Source organism: Atractosteus spatula, chromosome 6, assembly GCF_055471065.1.
Source record: "Atractosteus spatula isolate fAtrSpa1 chromosome 6, fAtrSpa1.hap1, whole genome shotgun sequence".
Lineage (NCBI taxonomy): Eukaryota > Metazoa > Chordata > Actinopteri > Semionotiformes > Lepisosteidae > Atractosteus > Atractosteus spatula.
Window position 1 is genome coordinate 57,636,213 of NC_142711.1, and position 25,602 is coordinate 57,661,814.

A 25,602-nucleotide genomic window follows, 5' to 3' on the forward strand; every position below is an offset into this window, starting at 1 on the left:
GAATAAGTACTTAGTTAAAAGAGTAGCAACCATAGTGGAAAGGCTAATGAAATAACCCACAGATATAATATATTGCTCATGCAGTCTTGAGCTTTTTCATTGTGAGTTCTTAGGTAATGTTTGCTTTCAGTCCAGTGACTGTCTAAACAAAAAGCATCATGTTGGTGTGAAAAGACTCTTTTACACTTAACATTTAGATCTAGATTATGATAGATCAGCTACATCTGCTACTATTGATACTGTATCTGCTATTGGTAATGCTTGCCAATAACATTTGTTTAGATGACATGTAAATAATGTCCGACGGTAAAGATCCTTTCCCACAACCACCTCTGATGTTTCCCTTATTCCGCTAGACTGTATGCTAGCAAAAGCAGAAATTACTGTAACACTCTCACATATACTACAGTCTGCGATTCAGCATAATTAGTTCAAAGCTTGACTTTCTTCATGTGATTAAAGAACATAAAGAAATCTCTGATAGCCAGATAAAAATTCGCAATGGACCATATTGTCATAGAATTTACCACCATGTTCCACATGCTTTTTCCCATGTTCTATTAGTGTCATAACAATGTTTAAGGATCATATAAATCTATAAGAATAACCTTTTAAGGTGATAGCCGATATGTATCTACAAGAATAAAATGACCTTATACCATCTTCTTAAAAGATCATCTTATAGATGTCAAGTGGTAGAATCCAAATTTATGTCAGAGACAGAATGTTTACAATGTCTCATAAAAGTAGTTGAATTACAGATAATGTACATTATAGGCATTTTTGAAGTGAATATATTTAATCAAACCTGAATGCTCAGTCCAAACATTTTTTTATTTCTAAAGGAAGTTAAATGTCAACAAAAATTACAAAAAATATCAAGAACTAAAATGTGTTGATCGCAAAAGTATCCTTGGTGGCAGTAATTAGAGCTGCATGTCTTTTTGGATATGTCTCAACTAACATTGCACACAAGGATGGTGCAATTTTCACCTGTTCTTCTTTTCAAACTGGCTCAAGGTCTGTCAGGATGCTTGCAGGTCAATAATGAACAGAACCTTTCTAGTCTTGCTGCAGAAGTCTAGTGGATTCAAGTCAAGACTTTGAATGTTTCACTCAAGAATACTGCATTTCAGCTTGTTATGCCACTCCAGTGTAGCTTTATTTCATTAATGTACTCAAAGATGAATTTTCATCCAGTTTTTGGTCTTAAGCAGACTGAAATAGGTTTTCCTCTAAGATATGCCTGTACTTTGTTCCATTACTTTCTGCTCAGTCTGCAAGTTTCCTGGTCCTATGGAATGAGAACCAGCCTCATAATATAATGCCGCTACCCTGGCATTAGGGATTGAATTGATGGGTTGTGTTGGGTTTTGCTCCCGATATAATGCTTTTCATTAAGACCTAAAAGCTCCATAATTTTTGGTCTTATAATCTTCCGCCACATATTTTCAGTATCACATATATTTTGCTGCCAATTCCATGAAGGATTTCAGTTGGTGTGTTATTCTGCCATTCATGCTAGCTTTGTGAAAAGACCAGGATATTGTTGACTCACGGTCATTTTCACCCATCTCAGTCAATTAACTGTATAGTTGTTTTTCTGAAGTCATCATTGGCTTCACAGTGGCAACCCTAACTAGTTTTCTCCATGCCCTGCTACACTATTTGAAGGGATAACTTGATTTTGGCAGTGGCTGGGTAGTACAATTCTCCTTCCACTTCTTAATTATTTACAACACTGTGTTTGAAGGGATATTCAAGGGTGTTGGAAGGGTGTCTGATTTTATTTTTATCATTCTCCTTTCCACACATTTCTAAACTCTAATATTGAGTTGTTTTGAAAGTCCTTGTCTTCATGGTTGAACCTTTGCCTGGAATTCACTTTCTTGAGTGAGTGATCTTACTGAGAAAGAAATGTTTATTCTGAAATAAATGTAAAGTGTATTCTAGTGTATAGAAACGTATAGTTCTTTAAATAAACTCACATGAATAATGCAAGAAAATGGAATTATGTAATACCTTATAAGGAATTATAGTTGCAAACAGGTGGTTTTTGACCAGCTTGGTCATTTTATGTGCATTTGCATTGACCAGTGTTTTTATTTTTAATCAACAACAGCAGTTTAATTTGTATACAGTGATACCTGTCAAAAGAATGGCAAAAAATATTTTTATTATCCCCCAATTAAAATTTAAAAAAGAGTAAAATATTTTATTGGGCGACCTCAATATTCTGACTTTTATTTGTTCACTTTTTATGTTATGTCAATGTGTGGTTCAAGATACACATTGAGTATCCATTTCCATGACATTTCAAACAAATATTTACAGTATTCAACCTTTTGTTAATTCAGCATTTAATAATTTTAAGTTCTAACAATTTTTTTTAAAATTTGCCTCATTTTCCCCAATGTCTTGAACGTTAAAAACACTTCTTAAGAAAGCTTTGTTTACTCATAATGAATATGTTTCATCGTGATTACTTGGCATAAAAACAATTCACTGAAGTCAGTAGTTTCAGTAAAATTGTAATTCTCATGGCCATAATGCAACATTTGAAATTCATCTATGCTGATATGCATTATTTTAACTCACACTGTCATTTATAATGTGATTCCTTTTCATGCTCCAGATTAATAGCACAGCAGCTTAATAAGAGGGCATTTTCCCCGCTGGCACTTTTTCTCACTACTTATGTGAGATCTCAGCTTTCTCTTGCTTTTGTGATTTTTTTTCCTCATAAAAAATGCATTAGGGTTATCATAAAAGTCTCAGTCATGGACATAGTAATTTTCTCCCCACAGCCCTTCAGTTGAACAAAGTCATTAAAAATAAAAGAATTAAAATTAAACAATAAATATTTGCCCTGACGAAAAGTTTGTTTGCCACATCTCAATGCAAATATAAACATACAGTTGTTATTGTATGTGAACACAGAGCAAAGATAAACTCATTTAAAATATTATTATAATCAAAATCTTAACAGTTGCACTGACTCGATTTGATTTTCGTTATTTATATTGAGATGCTATGAGTTTCTTTAACACACCAGAAATCACAATTACAGGGCTACAGTCTTACTGAAGTGCATTTAAGACAAGAAGAATTGCATTATATTTCAAGGCAATTGAAGGGACAAACAAAACATGTGTTTTTGTGTAACGTGTAATATACCTTAGGTTTGAACATAGGTTTTAGATAAATATCACATTGGCAATCAAATCGTACCCTTACAATTGCTTTTCTGAGGGTATTATATGACTTTATTAATTGAATTATGTTGCAGCCTATATATCTATGTGTGCTTTGGTAAAACAACCCTCAACATTGTTTATTTTTTGTCTTGTATTTTATCTGAGAATCCTGCTCGTGATGCCAAAAGTATTTGGAACAGACAAATAAGTTCTGGATGCCGAGATGAAGTTAAACAGATGAGTTTTATAGCATGCAAGAAACAATAAAACCGACGTATTGTTCAAAGTACCAATACAAAACTTACAGTTTATATAGCCCTTTTCTGCCGCTTTTGACGTCCCTCATTACTATGGTAATGGGGGGAGGTCATGGTGTTCGGCCAGTTCACAGACTTTGGTCACTCTTATTGGCCAGTGTTAGGTTTTCTTCCCTGGGGGGTTTTCTAGCTGGCATCTGGAATCCTTATCAGTCATCCCCCTTTCCTGCCATAACTCTAGCCTGTTACTTAGAAGTCCAGTCCTCATACAGAAAGGACTCAGTTAACCCTTTCTTCACATCTTGTATCTTTCTTCAATAGACACTACAGAGGATGTTAACATAGATATGCTATGCCTTTGAATGACCTGAATGGATAAAGATAAAAAATAATGGCCATGTATTAACGTTCCATTTTGATCAGTAAAATGTAATGTTTCCCGGAATAACTATATTCTATACAATTGAAACAATGAATGCTAAAAAGAAAGAGGAAAGACTGAAAAAAATCAGTGTAGTATTTACACACTAAAGAGTATAGAAGGTAAATATAAAGTCTTTAGATGGTAGACTTGTTTATAAACAGGATATTATATAGATCATCCCATTTTCTCATCATGTATTATTCACAGGAAGGTGATTTATTGATGAAGTCAAAAGACTGTATGGAGATGTTGTGGTGAGTATAATGCTGACTGTTGCATTGTTCAAGCCAGCAGGCGAAATGATGAAAGTATTACAATATGAGAAGGCATTGTCTTTAACACAAGTACACCTTTGATGCAGACTGATGGCAGCTTTACTGTTCAGCGATATTTAGATAAAATTATAGAGACTACATTTTTTTTAATCATTCAAGTCATTTTGGAAGTCAATGTTCCAGCATGACAAGTGCCAGGATTACACTAGATTGACTTCAAGAAAAGAGATCTTTCTGGGGCCAGTCTTTTCTCCTTTTCAGCCAAATGTAACATCTGTTGGACCAACTTTCCAAAATCAGTCAATAGGAGACAATTATGACCAGCCAACCTTCCCCAGATGACTGCACAAGAAGAGTGACAGAATATCATTCCAGAGTAGTGTATCCAAATTAAAAACAATATTACAACAAAGACCAGAAAAAATAACACACTTTACCTTTCCAACATACTGATATTCTGTTCCAGTATACTCCTCAAGAAGGAAGAAATGATTCCACATCCAACCACGTTTGGAGCGCTGCAGTATCTTCCCATCTTTGTCTGAAGCACCAGTTACCTTATGTAGTGTCTCATCGTTATTCCTTTGTGACAGAACCATCATATAACTCTGATGATGAAAGGAGAGCAGGAGAAGAAGCAGCAGGGAGTGATTGAATACCATTTTATCCAAGTCCTCAAACTCTTCAAGTCCTTTGCAGAAACTCTAGTGAGGAATGCAACTCTGTATTGCCTGACTGTTACAAAGGTGTAGCACCAAAGCTGGCATTTTACTCCCTTTTTGTTCTTCCTGAAAAGAGCAAACAAAGTCAAATCAGGAGTTAATGAGGTCCAATAAGGTCAAATAGCTTTTTCAACACAATACATATTATACCTCAATCAAGATTTATGCATAAAGAAGTTTAATTAAAAAAGGCCAAATATAAAGAATAATAAATGAAAAAAACACAAATAAAAACAGCTGAGATGCTTAGACTAAAAATAAATCCAAATTTTAGCCAACACTTCAATCATAAATTGCAGTACAAGTAAAATATGTGCTGGCAGGTTTCTATATAGAAATTAATAAACCTCTGTGAATCACTGACTATGAAATCTGGAAGTAAAAGACATGCCAACATGTGATTACATTTTGGTCCTAGGTAGTAAAGTTGTATATTGTATATACTTTATATTGTATATTGTTTTGTTTTATTTAACAATTGATGGCAGTGTTTTACAAATACCAACAGCAGACGAAGCATAAAAATAAATTATCTTTAATATTTTCTATGTGATGTATATGAAAACCATGTAGTTCTTCATGGATATTAGGCTATTGAAACATGTACATGTATGATGTGGCACATGTACAGTATAAAGGGTTAATACTGTAAATTATTTGCAATACTATTACTAACTTTTCTGTGTATTTTGTCAGCACTCACACACATAGCATTACATTCTTGACTTGATGTGGCATCCAATTACTGTTTTAGGGATGTTAAAATACGCTTACTCTGCTTAGTAAGTATGCATGCTTAGTGAATATCACTGTTGAAGGTCAAAGGTGTTAATAAGTGCATGACTGTAACTGTTTAGCTAGCCAGTGTGATTGTCACCATTTATGATAATATTTTTTGGATCAGGCAATTATTATTATTTTTAGTTTTTTATTTTATATTTTCCCTATAAACATAATTTTAGTTTATAGACTTCTATATAAAAGTTTTTCTTTATTTAAGTAATCTTTTAGAGCAAGATTTATTATATCATATGTATTAATCTTTCTGCATAAAAGTAAAATCTCTTTAATACTGAACACGTTTACACAAAACCTTCAAAATCCCAATTGAATCCTCTTGTACCCACAAAATTTCACCATATGTCTATGAGAAAAAGAAAAAAACTAATTACTAGACTCAGGTGGCACTACTTTCTTAAAAAGGTTCTAAACTAACCCTGTCTCACTGAGATTGTTTGTTTCCTTGCTTGTAAGGCAAACACTACAACAGCGATTTACCAATCAAAATGATCAGGTTGATTTACAAAAATAAAATAAAATACACGGTCATTAAAACATGAAAAACACATGAAAGAAACAATATACTGTATGAGTTATTGGGCCATCTGTGATGTTTTATTTTGGTATGCTTGGCTTATTTTACAGTGAAATGTATTAAGATTAATCATTATTCCAAAATACAGTATATAAAAGTACTGTATATTGAAATAAAACAACAGCAGAATAGACATGGTTAAATATCAACAGCCCAGTTTTCTTGGGTGAAAAAAATCAAACAAAAACATTTTTTTTGATTATTTCAACTGTGCAAGTAAGCTTTTAAAGATTGTATCCTCATTAAATATATAAATAATATGCCTACAAAAGGGAAAATAAAGAGAAAAACTGTCCATATTGAAAAGGAGAGGATTCATGATCATCTGAGATGCTTTATTTGTCAATGTTTGAGTATTGTATATGTAAACCAGCAATTGTAAAATATTTTGGAATTTCCTGATAACATTCCATATGTTGCAGATTGTTATATTTGCTTATGAACTGTTTGTTACCTTGATCCAGTTCACATCCCTGTCTGTCATAGGAAATGAAAAAGCTGTTGTGTGAATGGGTTGTGAGTGCACCACCTTCTGCTATTTTTGGAAAACACTGCTGTCTTTGTGTAAATTGTGTTATGCTGTTTGCAAATGTTTGAATATAGCAAATAACAGTTAAATTACTAAAACACTATTCTTATTATTATTAAAATAGTTGTGTACATAACATAATATCACTTTATTAACCCTTTACAATTTCTTGTATTAGGAATTATCTTTTTGCATACCCCAGCTTGCTCTCCATGAGACACACAGAGAGAAGCTTGGGGTCAGAGCACAGGGTCTGCCATTGTACAGTGCCCCTGGAGCAGTTGGGGTTAAGGACCTTGCTCGGGGGCCCAACAGAGTAGGATTCCTCTGCCAGCTGCAGGATTTGAACCAGCAACCTTCCAGCCACAGGCGCAGATCCTTAGCCACAGAGCCACCACTCCGCCCCGAATATCTATTTTATAATATCCCCCAAATATCTATTTTAGTTGTGGCGAGAGGGATTTTTATCAAAACAGATTTCTAGAGGTTGATAAGTCATACTTCTCTTTTATTTTGGGTAGAGTGAGGCAGGGTCGAACAGAGTGCACATAGATGTTACTAGGTAAAATTGCAATTGCAGTTAGTGGCACTGTGTGGTAGAAAAAGAGAGACAAGAGCTTTTGTATGTCTACTGCTTTTGCATTCTTGATTTACTTCATTTTCTTGTCTATTCATATTACTTTTATCAATTTCAGTGCTGAGATTTGAATTATTTATTTTTTCAGTAACTAATGGATGCATTTTCTAATGGCTTCATCCACTTCAGTGTCATGGGGGCGTCAGAGCAGATCTCTGCAAGCAACACACACAAGGCGAGGTCCCAGCACACATAGACATGCACATACTCACACCAGAGCTAATTTTTCCAGAGGCCAATTTACCTACTTGTATATCTTTGAACTGTAGGAGGAAACCGGAGCAACCAGAGAAAACCTACACGAACACAAGGAAAACACGCAAACACCAGGTCTGGAACAACACCCCGGGTCTTGAATTGAACCCACTGCCCCAGAGCTACCAGAAGCAATGCTAACTACCATGCTACCCCATTTCAAAATGTATTTTTTAATAAAAGTTCTATTTAAATGCAAATGTGCAGTTATTTTTGTCATGACTCTTATGGAAAAAATGAACAAATAGGATGAAAGTTTTTAAAAAATAACATTTGAAAATAGGATTTGTGTTTAAGTATTAGCAAACAGTTTTAATATTTGTGTCAGTTTATACTTTGTTAGCTTGGAAAATATGTTTTTGCTTGAGTTGCATTTTTCTGTCTTATGACTTTTTTTCTATCACTGGGAAAAAGAGATACATGTACACACATACAAACAAATATTTCTTTGTTAATACAGTTCCTCATGTGCAAACAAGAGAGTTTTTTAACCCTGACACATGAGGTGCATACCAGATAAAATCAATATGGTGTATTAGAATTAGTTTCCTGTTTTGAGCTTGACAAAATTAATTTGATACCTGCACAGAGTCTGTACATTTTCCAAGTGTTCACTTGGGTTCCCTCTGGGTGCTCTGGTTTCCTCCCATAGTCCAAAGACATACTGGTATGTTAATTAGCGTCTGGGAAAATTGGCCCTGGTATGAATGTGTTGATCTCTGTGTCTTTGTCTGCACAGTGATGGGCTGGCATTCGGGCTAGGGTTACCCCCCCCCCTTTTGCCTGGTTCTTACTGCGATAGAAGCGGATAGAAAATGGATGGATGAATCTATAACCCATTAGTTACTGTAGAAATAAATCATTCAAATCACAGCAAAAACAACAACAACAACAACGAAATAACTACACAAAGCCACAAAAATAAAGCCAAGCATAAGTGGCATTTGAAATGAATCACTGAAGTACTCTCTCCACAAGGACCGATTGTAACATAGAAATGTACACATAATTTATAGGTTTATGGAAGTTAATCTGAATTTTTTTTTCTTTCTAAATGACCGTATTTTCCATAAGGTTTGATTAAAGGCCAAGTATCATTGCACTCACGACAGGCATTCATTACACATCTGAGAGGGCTATGAACAGCTGAGAGTAAGATTCATAAAGTGGGTATTTTTGTTCAAAATTATGAAAAAATAAAACAAACAAACATCAAGGGAGCTTTTAATAAAGAACAAGCTTAAAATGATATTGACTATGAAGAACCCTGTAAATTAAACTTCTGTTATACATACAAATCACAAGATATGCTTTAATACAATTAAAAAGTCACATTATGCTCTTCATCATCTTTAATTACTAAGTGAACTGAAGTGCTTGAAAACTGAGATATTGTAATGCTGTGAATTAATTCACAATGCATTATCAAAGCTCTTTCACTGTTAATTGTTTTATAGTTTATTTCAACAAAACAGTTTAGTGATGTCAAAATAAGGATTTTTATTTTTTGAAGATTTAATACAGTAACATATTAATGAAATCTCCTCTAATATTATTAGATTAGTATTTTTTTACCTCATGTTATACAACAGGGCATAGATCAACATATTGTAAAATAAAAGTTAATTAAATGCAGAAAATACCCCCATATAAGTTTTTTTTTAATTAATACAACTAATATCCGTGATAATGGACACAGATAATAATATATTATAATATTTATAATAGTTGACTTTTTATTGAAAATATACAATACTGTATTATATATATAATATATAGTCTAATCTATGTACAAGCCTATTATCTTCACTATGTATTTTGTTACAAGATAGTATAAATCTGAGCACTACATAAACTTTTCCAAAGTTCCTTTGCTCATATATATTGTATGTTAAATTATTAAGACAATGCAATGCTTATCTCTAGCAGTACTGTGAAATGTGTTCCATCTGAAGCATTTAGTTTCATTTATTCTGCAGACTGTGTATGGGCAGAGAAGGGCCTAAAAATAATATTTTTGGAAAACATCTTAAGCCATTGCTTTGACTTTGTAAATTAATTAATCCTGGACTTTACAATTATGGTGTTTTATGTTAATTATTTTTTGTAATTTGATTGTTTTCTTCCACTAAACTTGTGTATTGCCATTGTCTCCTTAAAAACCCTAGATAATAAATATGTTCATTCACATCTACAGACTTACATATCTTAGACATCTTAGACTGTTATTTTTTTCTTCACACTACATTGTAAAAGTTCATGTAAATTAGATGCTAAACAGCATGGAATTGTGTTACAATACTAAAGTCTAAGTGACTCCAGTCTCAGATGCCATACTATTTCAATTTATTTTAAAATGTGGTCACGAATGTAGTCTCATGAGATGTATAATGTTTTTCATTAAAGCTTTGCATCTGTTAATCAAACTGTAAATAAGACAATTGTTGTTTTTTTTACTTTAGTTTTTCCCAAGATCCCAAGAATTCTATTCTAACAACCCCAGGTATGCCACACATCCTCTGGATTTACATTTTACACTTTTAAAGGTGCCTCACAATATTCTGTTTACATTTCATAGCTTTCTACACACCCCAGTGAAAAAAAATGATGAGTCAGCTTAAAAATCTAAATCTTTTCCATGGGTCTGTTCTTCAGTATCAATGTTTCTGAAATCTGAACACGAAGGAGATTTTTCTGTGAGAAACTTCAATGAAGCAGACAGTTTGACTTGATTATTTTAAATTAACTACAAGACAAAAACTAAATCTATTTACATATAAATGTATTGTTTTTTCACTTCTCCATTTTATCCAAAAAATGCAAACATTACAACTGGAGATATTCTTCGTTGATTTTTATAAATACTTGGAATCATATCCCATTTCCCTTTCATTTGTCCATGAACTGAAATATTACCAAAGAATTATACCTGATATACTGTACTATAACTATATATACTATAACTACCAGTAATGTACCTGATATATACTATAACTTGTGTTTTGCCTACAGTAAATATTGTCCAAATCCAGATATAACCAGATTTGTATTTGTTGCCACAGAACATAAAATTCTATGACAAACGATCTTGTTTTATAACATTAACAGCTGTGTTTATTAGTGGTCTACGTGTAAAATGCTAAACTTTCACACTACCTGTACATACAGGTACTACAGAATCTCAGAGCTTTGATGTCTATTTCATGGCACAGCTATCAGTTTGGAAGCACAGGCTGCTTATTTTTCCTGACCTCTTACAATATCTGTTAATACAATATCCAAGTATGAATGTTTGTCTGCTTATTCAGAATCATTTATCAATTACACAGGATGTGACCCAGTAACGTTTTGTGTTACATAGAAAATAGAAGACAAATGTCTTCAGTTTGAATGGAGTTTTACTGTATATACTGTCAGTATGTCAGCATGATCCTAATCATGGGCTTGGTCTGAAGATGCTTTCAGTCTTGGTCAACAGCTTTCATAGCTGGATCCATTTCTTAACAGCTCTTATCCTTGTATCAGACCAGGAACCATGCATATTTATAATAGACAGAACTTTTTTGGATTTCCAAATGCTGAACACCTTCTTTATGGAACTGGCCAATTTTCTAAATAAAAACCTTTACTATGAATCTGTGGCATCGTGAACATCCAGACTCCACATGGGTGTAACCTGTCTGATTGGATTTAGACATTTTTTGCCATATAATAATAAAACAAATGTATGTAATTCCCATTGTTCCATCATCACTTGTCAAATGGGTTGAGTGAAGGTTCCTGCACATGCATTAAATAAATTGCATTTTTGGAAATAAGGATAATAAACATTTATTAAACATCTTTTTTTGTAATTGAATTGTATATCTGTGATATAAGATCTACCTTTTCTCAGCTGTAGGTAGATGTTCATTTATTGATAAGGATCTGTTTCTTGGAAAGACATTTGAATTGTACCACAGACATTTAAAATTTCTAGATTCCTTATCAAAGGTGCATTCATATCATGAAACTTCCATAACTGTAAGAGGCTGCCAATGTTCCTTGTTACGACCCCAAGTGTCTAGGGGTAAAGGGGTGTAACATTTAGGATAATTCTTTTGGATGCAGGTGGGTTCTGGTGAGGGACTAGGAAGCGTGAAAACAAAGGTGGGTGCAAAAGTGATGATTTTAAGTTGAATAAGTGACTGGTAAGACGATAACACACAGGGGTAAGGAACTAGAGGGGTGCCAAAGAAAAGAAAATAACAAACAAAATGGAGCTGGCAAGGAAAGTGGGGGAAAGCTAACCTGACTACAAAAGAAAACTCGAAACACACGGTCTTCGGCGTCTTCAACACCCTAGTTAACCTCCACTGACTACTCAAAACCATACAAGACAAACGGCACTCACCCGTACTAAACTAGTGTTACTAATACAAAATCAACTAAGTGTGTAGAATGTACCCAACAACCTAAACTAACCATATACACAAAAGTTCACACAAAAACACAAGTGAACTAGGAATACAAAATAAGGGAAAACGAGAGTAATCAACAGGAACAGGGTACAAAAGAACACAAAGGTTGAACATGTAACACACAGGGCAAGGTAATGGCAAAACAAGGATAAACACAAACAAAAATACAAAGAAATGAACATAAACCAACAAAACAACAAAACCGAAGCTATATGAAAATACACACACACAAAACAAAACAAACCAACAAAGCCGAAGCAAAAGAGAAACTAAGCAATAACCAAAGCGAAATGAAGCAAAGCAAAACCAAGCGGGACTGAAGTCAAACGAAAGGCCTCTCCTTCCTGAAAACCACCATGTTATATACTGAATAAGATGCAGTCTGATTGGCTGAGAGGCTGATTGATTATGATGTCATACGGAACAGTGGTGTAATGGTGGGCCAATGGGGGAGCGAGAACAATTAAAGGTCAGCAGTGTGGAACATAACAAAAAACACACACAGACCACACACTGGGACGTAACATCCCTTCATATACTAAACAGAAGACAAAAACATTTTTTCTTTCCTTTGTACTGTCTACAATTCCTTATTCTGATTGTGGTTAGAGTATGTCTGCTTGATATGCATTAGTTGTGTTTGACCGGTATCATATCCCAGGGTTCTCAATTAGGAAAATCAAGCAATAGTGCCAAATTCAAATGGCAAATACGGAATAATTCATAACCCAAAACAACCGTTCCCCCTGTACACCCTTTCCTAACATGGCTCTGGACAATCTAAACAATTTTCACCCCATATCCAACTGACCCTTTCTTGCAAAAATTCTAGAACATGCTGTCACGTTTCAATTCCATAACCACCTCATTGTAAAATACCTTTTCAAACCCCTCCAATCTGGCTTTCGTCAACATCACTGCATAGAAACTGCCCTGGTCAAAGTTACTAATGATCTTCTAATAGCTTCTGATTCTGGTTATCTTACTTTCTCGTCTTGAGACTGTGTTTGGAGTTTCTGACACTGCTCTCAAATGGTTCAAGTCTTACCTTACTGATCACTGTCAATTTGTCTCTTGGCGGATTTAGGTCTGAAATTGGTCTCGTTAAGTCTGGTGTTCCTCAGGGCTCGATACTGGGTCACCTACTTTTCAGCATTTGATCAGCTTTTAAGATCACATGGCCTCAACTATCATTTATATGCTGATGATGCTCAAATATACATCCATACCAAACCTGACACTGATGTGGCTATTCTATTTAATTGCATCTCTGACATAAAAACTTGAATGACTCAAAATTTAATCTTAACTGTGACAAGACTGAAGGCCAGTCCTGTAACCCTGTCTGTGGATGGTACTGTACTTGAGCTTCAGTCTAAATTGAAAAAACTTGGGCTGATATTTGATTCAGGCTTAACATTCAACCCACATGTGCAACATATTGTTAAAACATCTTTCTTTCACCTCAGAAACATCACTAGACTACGCCCTATGTTATCACTAACTGGCTGAAAAGCTGATCAACACATTTGTCTTCACCCTAATTGACTATTGTAATGCTCTACTCGATGGGGTATCTAAATCCACATTGAACAAACCACAATTTAGCAGCCAGAATCCTGAGTAGGTCCAGTGCAAGTGATCACATTACTCCTATCCTGGAGTCCTTGCACTGGCTTCCTGTCAAGTTTCATGTCGACTTAAAAATCCTCCTGTTCACCTATAAGGGTATCAGAGAGTCACCCTCTCTAAACACCTTCAAATCCAGACTCAAAACCTTCTCTTTTAGAAGAGTCTTTACTTAACTGGTTCCATTCTTTACCCCTCTGCTCCTACTGTATTTAGTACCACCATCTACTGTCTCCTCTGTGTATTCTCATCGTGTTTGATTATTTTAAATTTTTGTTGTTGCTGTTGTCATTCTGTAAGGCGCTTTGAGAAGCCACCTTTAATGTCACCATATAAAATAAAGTTTATTATTATTCCTTTTTACTTCATCATGAACTATTTTGAAAAATTAAAGGGATGGTTTCTTTTTGAACAGTGTATTGGGTTGTAAAATAATTCACCTATTGCAGGTAATGATAAGGGTCCTGTGGTTATGAAAGATGATTTAATTTGAGAAAAAAGTAAGGGGAAGTATTATTATTGTTGAAACAAAGGACAAATAAAGACAAAAAGGGCATAAGTTTTAATTAATAAGTCAAAGTAGTAGCCTTAACCTCTAATATTAGAATCATTACTACTAGAAAACCTGTAGTAGCTGATGGAGATGTATACTATCTTTCAGTAGTAACTCTTAATTTGATGGTGAGCCATGTATACTTAAGGAATATATATATATGTTTGTTGTTGTTTTTAATATCTGAAAGGTTTGTGCTGTCATTACATCTAAAAATGATCAAAAGCCTGTGGTAATTTTCAGAGATACAGAAACAATGTTGATTGCATACATGACACAATCTATGATGTTGGCAAATATAATGACATTGACAGTGGCCATCTCTTTCAAAATCACTACATTTATACAAGGGGTAATAATCAGGTAGGATGGTCAAGGAGATCAATTTTTGTATATGTCAGAGTATATTATTAAGTGGTTTGTATTGTAGGCTTTGCAAATTAATATCCATTAATGGAAAATGTAATCATGACTAGTGAGCTCTGACCATGTTGAATTTCTAAAATTAAATATTTAAAACAAAAGTCTTAAACAGGACTTGATGAACATACATTTAGACTAGAATACGAAAACGAGACAAGAAAAACAAGAGAATAAACATAAACAACTAGCCTGAATATGAGAACATTAAAATAATGTGTGAAAGGCTTTTGATAAATGACAAAGAAATGATACATATCAATAGTATTACTGATCTACAATACGAAATAGCAAAATGTGTAAGATTGGTACATCTCTTTCATGAACAGTGTCTTCTTTCATACTTTTTATGGAGAATGCTTAGAAAGTTTTCTGTGCTCTTGACAATAAAACAGAAGCAGACTTTGCCTTATGATAATGTTTAATATACTGTTTTGCCTGCATATGAGCTTGTTCCTGAAGTATCTGTTTTAGGATGACAAACCCGTGTTGTCTAAAATTGGACATATTTATTTTTTTCTTATTGTATATGTTCTTGTGGATTATTCAATATTTCTAATAGTTACATGAATAAACTGGCTATTTCTGTAGCCAGAATTGTTTCTGTAAATATACAGTTTCTCAAAAATATTTTGATTTAACAATTTGTTGGTTAAAAGCTTGCAGTCATAATACTTTGAAGTAACAATTCATATTTTTCATATATAGAATATATATATACCAGGTGGTATATATATACATTGTGTTTTCTTTCTTTCTTTCTTTTCCTTCTTCTCCTTTCAGCATGGAATAAACCTACAGTATTACTATTTGCATTTATATATATACATCTACTACAAAAATGCATAGCCCACACAAAACAAAAAGAAAGAAAGAAATAGATAATCAATATGAAAAAAGTCATGATTGCACAAGTCATCAAACCCTCTGCTGTGGCAAACCTAATTCTAGGGGCACAAAATTACCTTAACAAGCCACACAATTAGCTGATTGGCTTCTGTCTGTGTGTAATAATAGTGGTTCACATGATTTCAAACTAAAAATACACCGATCGGCGTCCTCTGGCCCAGTGCCAGGCAGTGCTGGTTCGGCGTGAAGTGGGGGAGAAGGAGGGAGAGATGTCTGCTGCGACGTGCTGACAGTGACTCTCTGAAGACAGTCTAGTCATTATTGGCTTTACTAGCAGAGATTGTGCACACGGAAAGTAACTGTGGGTCCAAGCAAGTCACACTCTTTAGACGGGAAGAAGACTGGTTCGTTCCCGATGTAGCGCTAGTCCTGAATCCTGAGATTCAGCTGTCCACAGTTCTGACCGTAGTTCACTCGTTGACCAGGTGAGCATTCGCGGTGGGTTCACAAGGCTTGCTGCTGGGCTAACCTCGGAGGGACCCTTTGGTTATGTGCGGCGACCTCCATTCTTGACACTTAGAACACAGGAAAGTCCTGGCACTCAGACACACTGGCCGTTACATGATTGTCCGAGATGAGTCTGAGAATGTTCTGGAGGAGCCCCCTTCTGGGCCTTGTGCTGCATGTTTTTTCTGGAGGAACTACGGTCGTTCATTGGTTGAATGTTCTGCGGGCATTCAAAACCCTCGTGGGGTTACCCTGCCATACCAGTTTCTGATTGGCTGATCGAGGTGGAGGATGAGTAACAATGCTCTCTGACATTAGGGTTGTAAACAACCTGGGATGAGACTCTCCCAAGGAAATTTACCAGACAGTAAGGCATCAGAGATGACCATTTATTAGGGTGGCTGGAGAATCTCAGCCTTGTGAGTTGTTCCTTATCAGGAAACTCTATCAGCTAGAAAAACACCTTAAATGTGAACCAAATGGAATGGCCTCTCTGTGTTGAGGGAAAGAGATTGGCAAGGGAGCAGCAAACTTAATTCCTGTATTTTTAATAAGCCTTGCCGCTACACTGGTATAAAATCATATTTCCGTTAAATAGTCGTAGCTGTTGTTAAAAATGTTGTTAAATCCCTTACAGACACAATAGCTTTTTGACTTTGCTCTTTATTACTACTACATCTCACAAACATGCACTGCTGTCCACAAAGAACAGAGTCCTGACTAGCACTGATGCTTGTTCTGTATGACAATGATGTAGATGAAAACAAATTAATAATAATACTCCAATGTAACCTTCTTTTTGCATGTTTATCTAGAACAATAAAAAACAGTGGGCCCTGCATGTTTTTCCTGCATGTAAAACATTTGAGGAAGTCTTAAAAAAATCACTTGCCCATCTTGGATATAATTGCTGATCCCCCAAAATATATTAATAGATTCATTAGACACTAGATTGAAAAAACTAACTTACTTTTGAATAATAGATCCCTACTGTAGGTTTTTTAACTTCACAGTACACTTTTGCTTTTCTTTAGTTTTTACTAAAATATCCTATTTTGTATGTAATATAACGCAGAACACAAAACTGAAGACAAATGTTCTTGTGATATTTGGGGGGTAAAGATACATATAAAAAGTTCTAACCCACACCAACATGTAGTTACTAATTGTAACACCTTTAAAAGAATTAAGAATTTTCAAGAACACTTTACTCTTTGTAACTAACCCCTACATTTAAATAGAATTGAAGGTTACAATGACCCTGTGATTTGGTTATGTCATTTACTTTAGTGTTGTTTGCCTATAATTTTGAAGATAATGTCAAGCATTTGCTGTATAGGGACATCAAGATCGTCAGACAAAAAACAAATTTCCAATTTCTTTATTATTGATTCAGTGATGAAGATATTGCAGTTACTGTATATGGACTTTTGTTTAAAACCCTTAAGGAAAACTTAAACATGAATCAAGTCATGAGGTATTTGTCTTTAATTAGTAATTTATTTATTAAAGGTGAATGATCAATTATGTTATGTTATCTAAAGCACATATGAAAAGTGAACATATCAAGTGAAATTTGACTTTTCCAAGTAACAGGATTTCAATATTTAAATTTACTATACCTACTTTGTTCTTATCCCTATTGTCCCATTATGATCCCTTTCAACTATCATAACTAACATAAAATGTTAATTATTTTAATTTAAAAAATGAAAGGAAAACTAAAATGCAAGAACTAAATAACTTAATTAATTAACTGATACCAGCATTCCAAATTAAGAACTTGAAATACAGTATTTGGTTTAGGGTATGTATTCAATACTGTTTATATTTCAGCCCTGAAAGCTTTCTTCTATCATAATAGTGTGTCTTTCCTCTTAAATTTATGCCTCTGAGTTCTGGGTTGTTGCCTAATGCAACTGCAGCCATAGTTTCACAGTTGAAAATTCAAAAATAATTTCCACATGAGATACTAACAGAAAAATCACAGTTCTCTAATAAAATAATGGCAGGGGATCTGTGCTTACCATTACATTGACAACAAAGTTCATGTAACTATAATAAGTTTCTATGTTACATTTCAACCATGAATTGAAAGTTTTATTTTTTAATTTGCCTGATTAATCTTGTATGCAGGTATGTATAATTACAATGGAAAGCATATTCAATATGGAATAATCAAATAAGTAATATAATTTGTTGAATTTAAGTTCAAATTAGGTTAATGATTTACACTGGATTCAAAACCTCTATGAATTAACCATGACAATACACTTAAATCAGAAAGAAAAGCAGGTACATCTTATATTAAGCAGCTGCATTTGCATTAGGAAAGTGTAATATAAATATTGCTGTGAATAAGATTTTGTTTGTTTGTTTTCATATGGCATGGGTTGATTATTCCCATGATCTTAATTAATTAATTTGATCTGATAAAGGTCAATTGTGTAATGGACCTGCAATGGGACTTGCAATGTTGTTTGGAAGAAAACACTGCAGACTACATTTTAAATATGTTCATGATGACAGGAACCTAAGAAATATTATGATTTTTTTTTAAATAACATTATCTTCTACTATTCCATGCACAATTTTCTATTGATTGACCACATACAGTACATTCCAAGGTCTGTGGTGTAGTTGGCAATATACTGTAGATAAAACTTTTAAATGATACGTCTGTGTCTTAATACAAATCTGCCACTTGGTGGAGCCCAAGACCTTTCCAGTATCTGTGTTATGCCTTTTTGCCAGTATCACTGTAGTTACAGATGGACTTTAATCTAAGGCATTTGTGTAATGTTCACTTAACTTTGATATAGATCAAAGATGCTTAACATTTAATGTCTGAACCTGGGAGTCTTTGACTTCCAAGTTGTAATATGGTTACAGTTTGAGGAATAATCCAGATATTTCTAAAATGAAATCTTTGTAAACCTTTTCTTTAATAAGCTTGAAAGGTACACTTTTAAAATGGTACATTTTAAATCTGAGTTTCTGTGAAGCATACACAAAAAGCTATCTAGATATTTGTCTAGTTCGTTAAGCAAAATGTTATTATAAATGATTTTTATATAATCCAAATCAAATGTAAAGGACATAAAAATCAATGTAACTAACACTATAATTATTATAGTCAATTTGAATAATTTGGAGTAGCTTGTTTTAGTGTGTTGTACACCTACAAATTTATCACATTAGCATTTTATCCAAACTATAATTCTAAAATAGAAGAAACAGTTTTCATTGAAAAAATACAGGTTTTAGGTAGTTTGGCTTGGTTGCATTAGAAAATTGAAAGAAATATGAAACTGCTTTAAAACGTGTGTTCTCATTTAAGCTCTGAAAGACTGACTTTTTTAAGTTAAGAGAAATGTACAGGTTTAGAGTTTTAAATATGTGTGGAACTGGTTGGTAAATTAGTCTTTAACCTTGCACAAATACAGTATATAAAATCAATTTTAAATAACTGCACATTCTTTTTATCTGGCAAGTGAAATAAGTTTAATGTTAGTTAAAAAGAAAACTACATTTTTCAGGATATTTCCCATCATGTGTAGAGCTTCCTATTGCTGCATAGAGGGTAAAGGAGGTAATTATTGATGCTCTAGCTGAAAAGCAATTATAATTCTGACAATACTTCAAAAGCCTTTTTTGCTTAATTTCAGTAAAGATAGTATTACACATTCACCCTTTTATACAGCACCCAAATACATCCTAAATGTATGTATATGAATGATTGTATAACAATAAGCCATTATAATAATACATAAGTCTCCAGACTCACACAATACAGCATCATCGATTAAAGATGTAGCACTATACTTTCCCAGCCATCCCGTGGTACAGTTTCTTTCAATACAATGATGTTAGAGAGGCAAAAAATCTGTCTGCTTTTAAAGGCATTAGAAACATTTGGCTGTAGAGTATTTTCTTGTAGCTTATATATCAAAATTCATATTCATAAGCAACAGAAATATTAAGTGTGTGAAAAATGTTATGTTAACTGTATCCGTGTGCCCAAATGCACAAAGGGTGAATAAACTAAACACACTCTTAATACACACTGAGACTTAAAATTGTAAGTCTCATCAAACTTACCAAAACACTAAGTATACATTTTTGGCTCTACTTATTAACATGCACTAATAATTGTCGTTGATAATAATTAGTAATACAACACTAATAATTGTATTGGAGTGATTTCTTGATTAAAGAACTGTTCAATATATACAAAATTAGCCAGTGTTCTGTGTTTTTGAAATTGATAGTCATAGACGAAAAATTATTTTAGAAATAATACAATGACACTAAAATTAATAGTGAGGCTTATGTGCTGCAGTATAAAACTTAGTAAAGATGCAAACTACAAAATAGTTCATGCATAGGTAGAGCAATTTTAGATTTCCTTTGTATTTTGTATATTTTTACAAAGATTGTTTAACTGCTTGACATACTAAATACTGTAAAAATGATCAGTCTACCTATAGAAATATAGTCCTTTGTCTCTGCAGTCTTGCAGTCTTTCCGAAGTGCTACATTGCATTTCCATCAATATGATAGATTAGTTTGAACTAGTGCTAAAACATACCTGATACTCTGTCGTCTTAAATATATTTCTTTCTTAGAGACCCTTTGAAGTCACAATAAAATCTGGACATTTTATGCATTGGCAACTGTTATAAACCTTATGCTTTCTAAAATTATTTTTAACATAATATCCAAAATAGTATAGTTACAAATGAAAACATATTTTCATTTAGTTTATTTCAATTTTCAACTACATAAAAGAAACAACTGACAGATCATAAAGCCAAATCTGTAATTACTATGATCCAATGGTTTCAGTTTTCATATTTGGAACTTTAATTGAGCCCCAATGCCTTTATATACTTCTAAGGTAGTCTATTTAATCAGAAGTAGACAAATACCATACATAAGAAATATGTAAAAATTATCTTGTACATTATGGTCATACTATCATTCTAAACAGTGAATATCCTGTGGATATTGCATTAATTTGGAAACATAATGGTTAAATTATCTTACCTTCAGTGCCCATTTATTGCCATTTTCAATTCACACATTTTTTTTCCATTGGTGTTTAGCACAGCTCAGCCGCTGACTCTCAGCTGCAGTTAGATTCCAAGACTACAGTTGTGTCTAACTCCAGCTGCCTCTCTCTGCATCACTTTTAGCTCTGGAAAGCAGAAAGGCTGAAGCAGAGGGGGCTCTGTTCCTGATTGGCTGCCATTCACAGTCCCTGATTAATAAAAAAATCCTCCCTCACACAAAGCAGTGTTAGTGATGGAACTACAGAATTGAAGATGAGGAGGTTAGAGGCTGCAGGATAGTAGAGATTTCCATGTGAATGCTGTGAGAATTTGCAAATGGAAGGCAAGGGAGCCTTTGTTAAGAATCCTCAGTGATAGATAGACTCTGTGATGTTTGATGTCTAAAGCAATCACTCTAAACTAATTTGTTTTCAGAGATAATAAAACCGAAGAGATGTGCCCATAACCTATAAATCATTTTCTCAGTATATTCCTTTCTGTTGCAGTGACTGGAGTAGTTGTGTGCCTAACACTAAAGCACTGTTTTGTGTTATTCTAAGTTAAAATATTTCCTTTCAACTTCCTTTTTCAAATCGATGAAATAAACATATATACCATATGAATTTTCTTAATGCTTCAGATGTTTTCGTAATTCATTGATCAGTGAAAATAATATGAAACAAGCCCTTTAAAAAACACTTGAGACCAAAAAATGAAATAATTCAAAAGAAAAAATTGAAAAGCAGAACCACACAAAATGTATACAATATCTGCATATATTATAAGCATATGTAAATATACTTACAGTATTTTGTTGTGTGTTATTCAATTAGCTTGAAATTAGCTTATAATTAGCTTATTTGTAGAGACAAATACTGTATTTAATTTAACTGTTTTTTATTGAGACTACAATTTTACAGATGCAACTATCTAGAATGTGCATCAAAACTCACATAAGTTTTAAGAAAAGTGCAGTAAACTGTGGTGTATTTCAGCATTCTGTATTTAACGCTTCATTGCCCAAGGAAGATCAATAGGTGGCACTTGTGGTGCTTTAGATGTTAGTGAAAAGGTAGCTTCATTTAATCTGTCATACTGCTTCTTTAAATCCACTTGATATGGAAAATTCATACGGAATGAAAGAAGCATAATAATGTTACAAACACTATTAACACTATGTTAATGTATGAATGTACATATAATATATCCATATAGCTGGTAGTGGTACCTGAAAAAAAAGAGATACACAAGAGCATGAAACATTTTCTGTAGACTCAAATACAAATTAATCAAATCAAATCAAGCCAAATCCAGTCGATCTCTTGCTACAGTTAGGGATATCTGTGACATGCTCGATTTAACTACATTTCCCATGGACACCTGCAAGGTTCACATTAAAAACAATAAACATCATATACTTGAATTCAAAAAGGTGACAAAGAAATTTTAAAACTTCTTTTTATGGAAAGGATTGACAGGTTTTATTGTCTTCTGCGAAATCAATGTTAATATTTATTTTTCACTTCATAGTTATTTTTTAACTGTACATTCTAGCTGTGGATTGATATTCTGTCTATTAACCCATGCCCTCCAAAAGCAACAAAAGGGCCATTTCAACCAGGGGTGGATGTACCCTTAATAATCTTGAATTATCTTTCAAGATAAAGTGTACACAATACAGGCCTGGTTAGGGTCTTAAATTAAAGGGAACACCTTGGCATCAAGTCTGAACTTTCTTATTTTTAAAATGTCTTACACAGTACACACATTACAAAGAAATATCGTAAACAAAAACAGAAAAAACAACAAAAACATGTTCATCTCTATGGGTATTATGGGACACGGTTTTAAGGGTTATTTATTGTAGGCCAAGGGCAATGAGAGGTTTGTGCTCTTTGAAAACTTGTGAAAAATTTTTAATTTGAAAAATTATGTAGTCCTTACATTAACTTAAGGTTCAGTGGTTACAGCATTGAGTTTACTCTACTTTTAATTTTATTACAGTAACCAACTTTAATAATTTTTTTAAACAGTATAAGAGGGCAGTAAGTTTGAGTACAAAAGAGATTTTTTGCCTGAATCACGTTACCCAAAAGGCTTTGGGAAATGAACTACTCACCAGTTACTGGATGACAGTTGGTCACATGACAGTATAAAAAAGCTGGAAACAAAAGTTTTTAGGGTTGGTTTTGATCTGCTGTATGAGGAACAGAGAGCAGATCCTTTGTGATGTTAAGTCACCAGTGAAGAAAGATGGAAGTGACCAACCAAGGAACAGAGGAACTGTGAGTTTTGTGAACATCTCAGAGAAAGAGAGACTGAAGTCTGAGAAGAGTCTCAAAGAGATTCTTGTTGTTTTGAAAACAGTTTAGCAGCTTACCTGCCAAGTGAGAATAGAAAGGGAACAAAAGTAGTCTAATTAACAAATCAAAAATGAGATGTGTTTTGGTTTGTTTTTGGTTATTTGCACTGCAAATAAAAGCACACTGTTTTTTTGTACATTATGGTTGTGTTTGTGTATCTGTTTTCATGAGCCAGCATTTTTTAAAGATCCCGTTATAGCATACCCAAGTCAAGGAGTCACAACAGTTAGACACTTACTGTACTTGAACAGATGGATTTTCCCAATTATATATATATGTCTCCATCCTTAATATTAATTCACTCTGCTTGATGTTTTTTTTTTAGTTCTATGATCCTGTCTCTCCATCGTTATTGTATTTGGATAGATTGCATTTTAGAATTTATAAATTCATACTGGAAAGGAAGCAAGTAGATTAAATTATGAACTCTACAGAATGGAAGGTCTACTGGGGTCTGGTTTTGCCAAGTATCTTTTTTAAATCCTCTGTGTTGTATTCAATGATTTTCTAGTTGGGTTTGATTCTTCCAATCCTGTATTGTGGTATCTACTTGAAGAAAGTCTCCTCTCACCATATAGATGTCAGGAGTTTATTTGCAGTGCCTTACATAGTTGTCACATTTTCATGAGTCATGACACTTTGAAATAGAAAATATTTTATATATAAACAACCTATTCAAAGCAAAAAATTCAAAGCAAGAAATAAATTAAGAGGTAAAAAAAATATGAAAGAAAACATATGAATGAATAAGTAATCAAACCTTTTACTGGGGCAAACCTCAATTAATTTAGGTGCACAAAATAATATTAACAAAGCACATAATTATTTTGGTGGACCCGGTTTGTGATTGCAAATTATAAACACCTGTCTCGGTAGGGTAGTCAGGTAGAGAATTTCTGTCATGACGGCTTCCTTCGGATAGAAGGATAGAGGTTGCCCTGGGAAACCTTCACATCAGGGTTTGCTCTGATCGGATCAGTTTTTTGATGTTCTATGTTAATTAGCTTATTATTTAATTCTCGGTTTTCTATTTAATGCTGAGGCGCCACTTTGACGGCACTTAGTCTTTTTTTCTCCCATCCCGAGTTTTCACTAGCACCACTGTTTTCACTCTCCACATTTCTCCACATTTCGCCGCTGAGCAAGACAGCACTTTACTCTGCACAGAAGCTGCAGCCTCAAGCCTTCCCTGCAAACCTGTTTGGTACCCTTTTTCGGGAGGCTTGCAATTTGGTTTCTCCGTAGCCAAGGTTTCCTGTTGTTTCTGACCCACAGGTTGTGCGGCAGTTTTTCTGCCTTAAGTCAGCGTTTCAAATCCACCCGGCTCCCTTCTCAGGAGGCTTGCCATTCAGTTTCACCAATACCTGAGGCTTCCTGTTTCCGACCAGTGGACTATGTTTGGCAGAAATTTCGGCTTCGAGATAACACTTAGCTGTGCTCAGCAGTTTTGGCTTTAAGCTACAGTAGCTCTTCACTCTGTGCAACAATATTCAGCTCTGGGATTGCCCCGTACACCAGCCTCACATCCAGCATCGCCCGGCACAACAAGCCAGTGTTTCAACATGCGCAGCAGTCTCTGTAGCCTCAAGCCAGAGCTTAAGATCCTTCTGGTTTCCTTTTCAGGAGGATCTCCCTTTGGTTTCTCCCATACCAGAGGCTCTCTGTTTCCAACCAGTGGACTGTTTTTGGCAGAAAATTCAGCTTCAAGATATCACTTAGCTCTGTGCAGCAGCCTCAGCTCTCAGAGTTGCCTGGTGCAGCAGCTTCAATTCCAGCATTGCCAGCGCACCAGCCTTAGCTTCTAGCCTGCTTGCCATATTGCCTGACACAGCGATCTCCGATTCTAGTCCACACTTATTCTTTTTAATGTCAGCTGTATCGACCCTCGAGTTTGCCAACCTACTCCCCTGGCAGTCCTGAGGGCTGCCCTTCTAAGTCTGTTTGTCCATTTTTCAGGGGTTTTTGCTATTATTTCTTTCCATATCACAGACCCCCTTTCCAACTGCCAGGCTGTGTTTAGCAGCCTCTTTTCCCCAGCAATGCAGTTAGCTCGGCTTCTCCTGGGATTGTTGTTCCTGCCCACCTCTTTGGTTTTG

At 34.3% G+C, this 25,602-nt stretch overlaps 1 protein-coding gene across 1 annotated transcript in view; it reads right to left on the reverse strand.

Moving 5' to 3' along the window:
- The window catches only part of LOC148833086 (cadherin-10-like), a 51,520-nt gene extending 46,579 nt beyond the window's left edge, over positions 1–4,941 (reverse strand). The window contains exon 1 of the mRNA XM_088919198.1: positions 4,591–4,941. Within this exon, the coding sequence (XP_088775324.1) occupies positions 4,591–4,815 (225 nt within the window). The 5' untranslated portion in view covers positions 4,816–4,941. The remainder of the gene's footprint in view (positions 1–4,590) is intronic.
- Between the last annotated feature and the right edge of the window lie 20,661 nt (positions 4,942–25,602).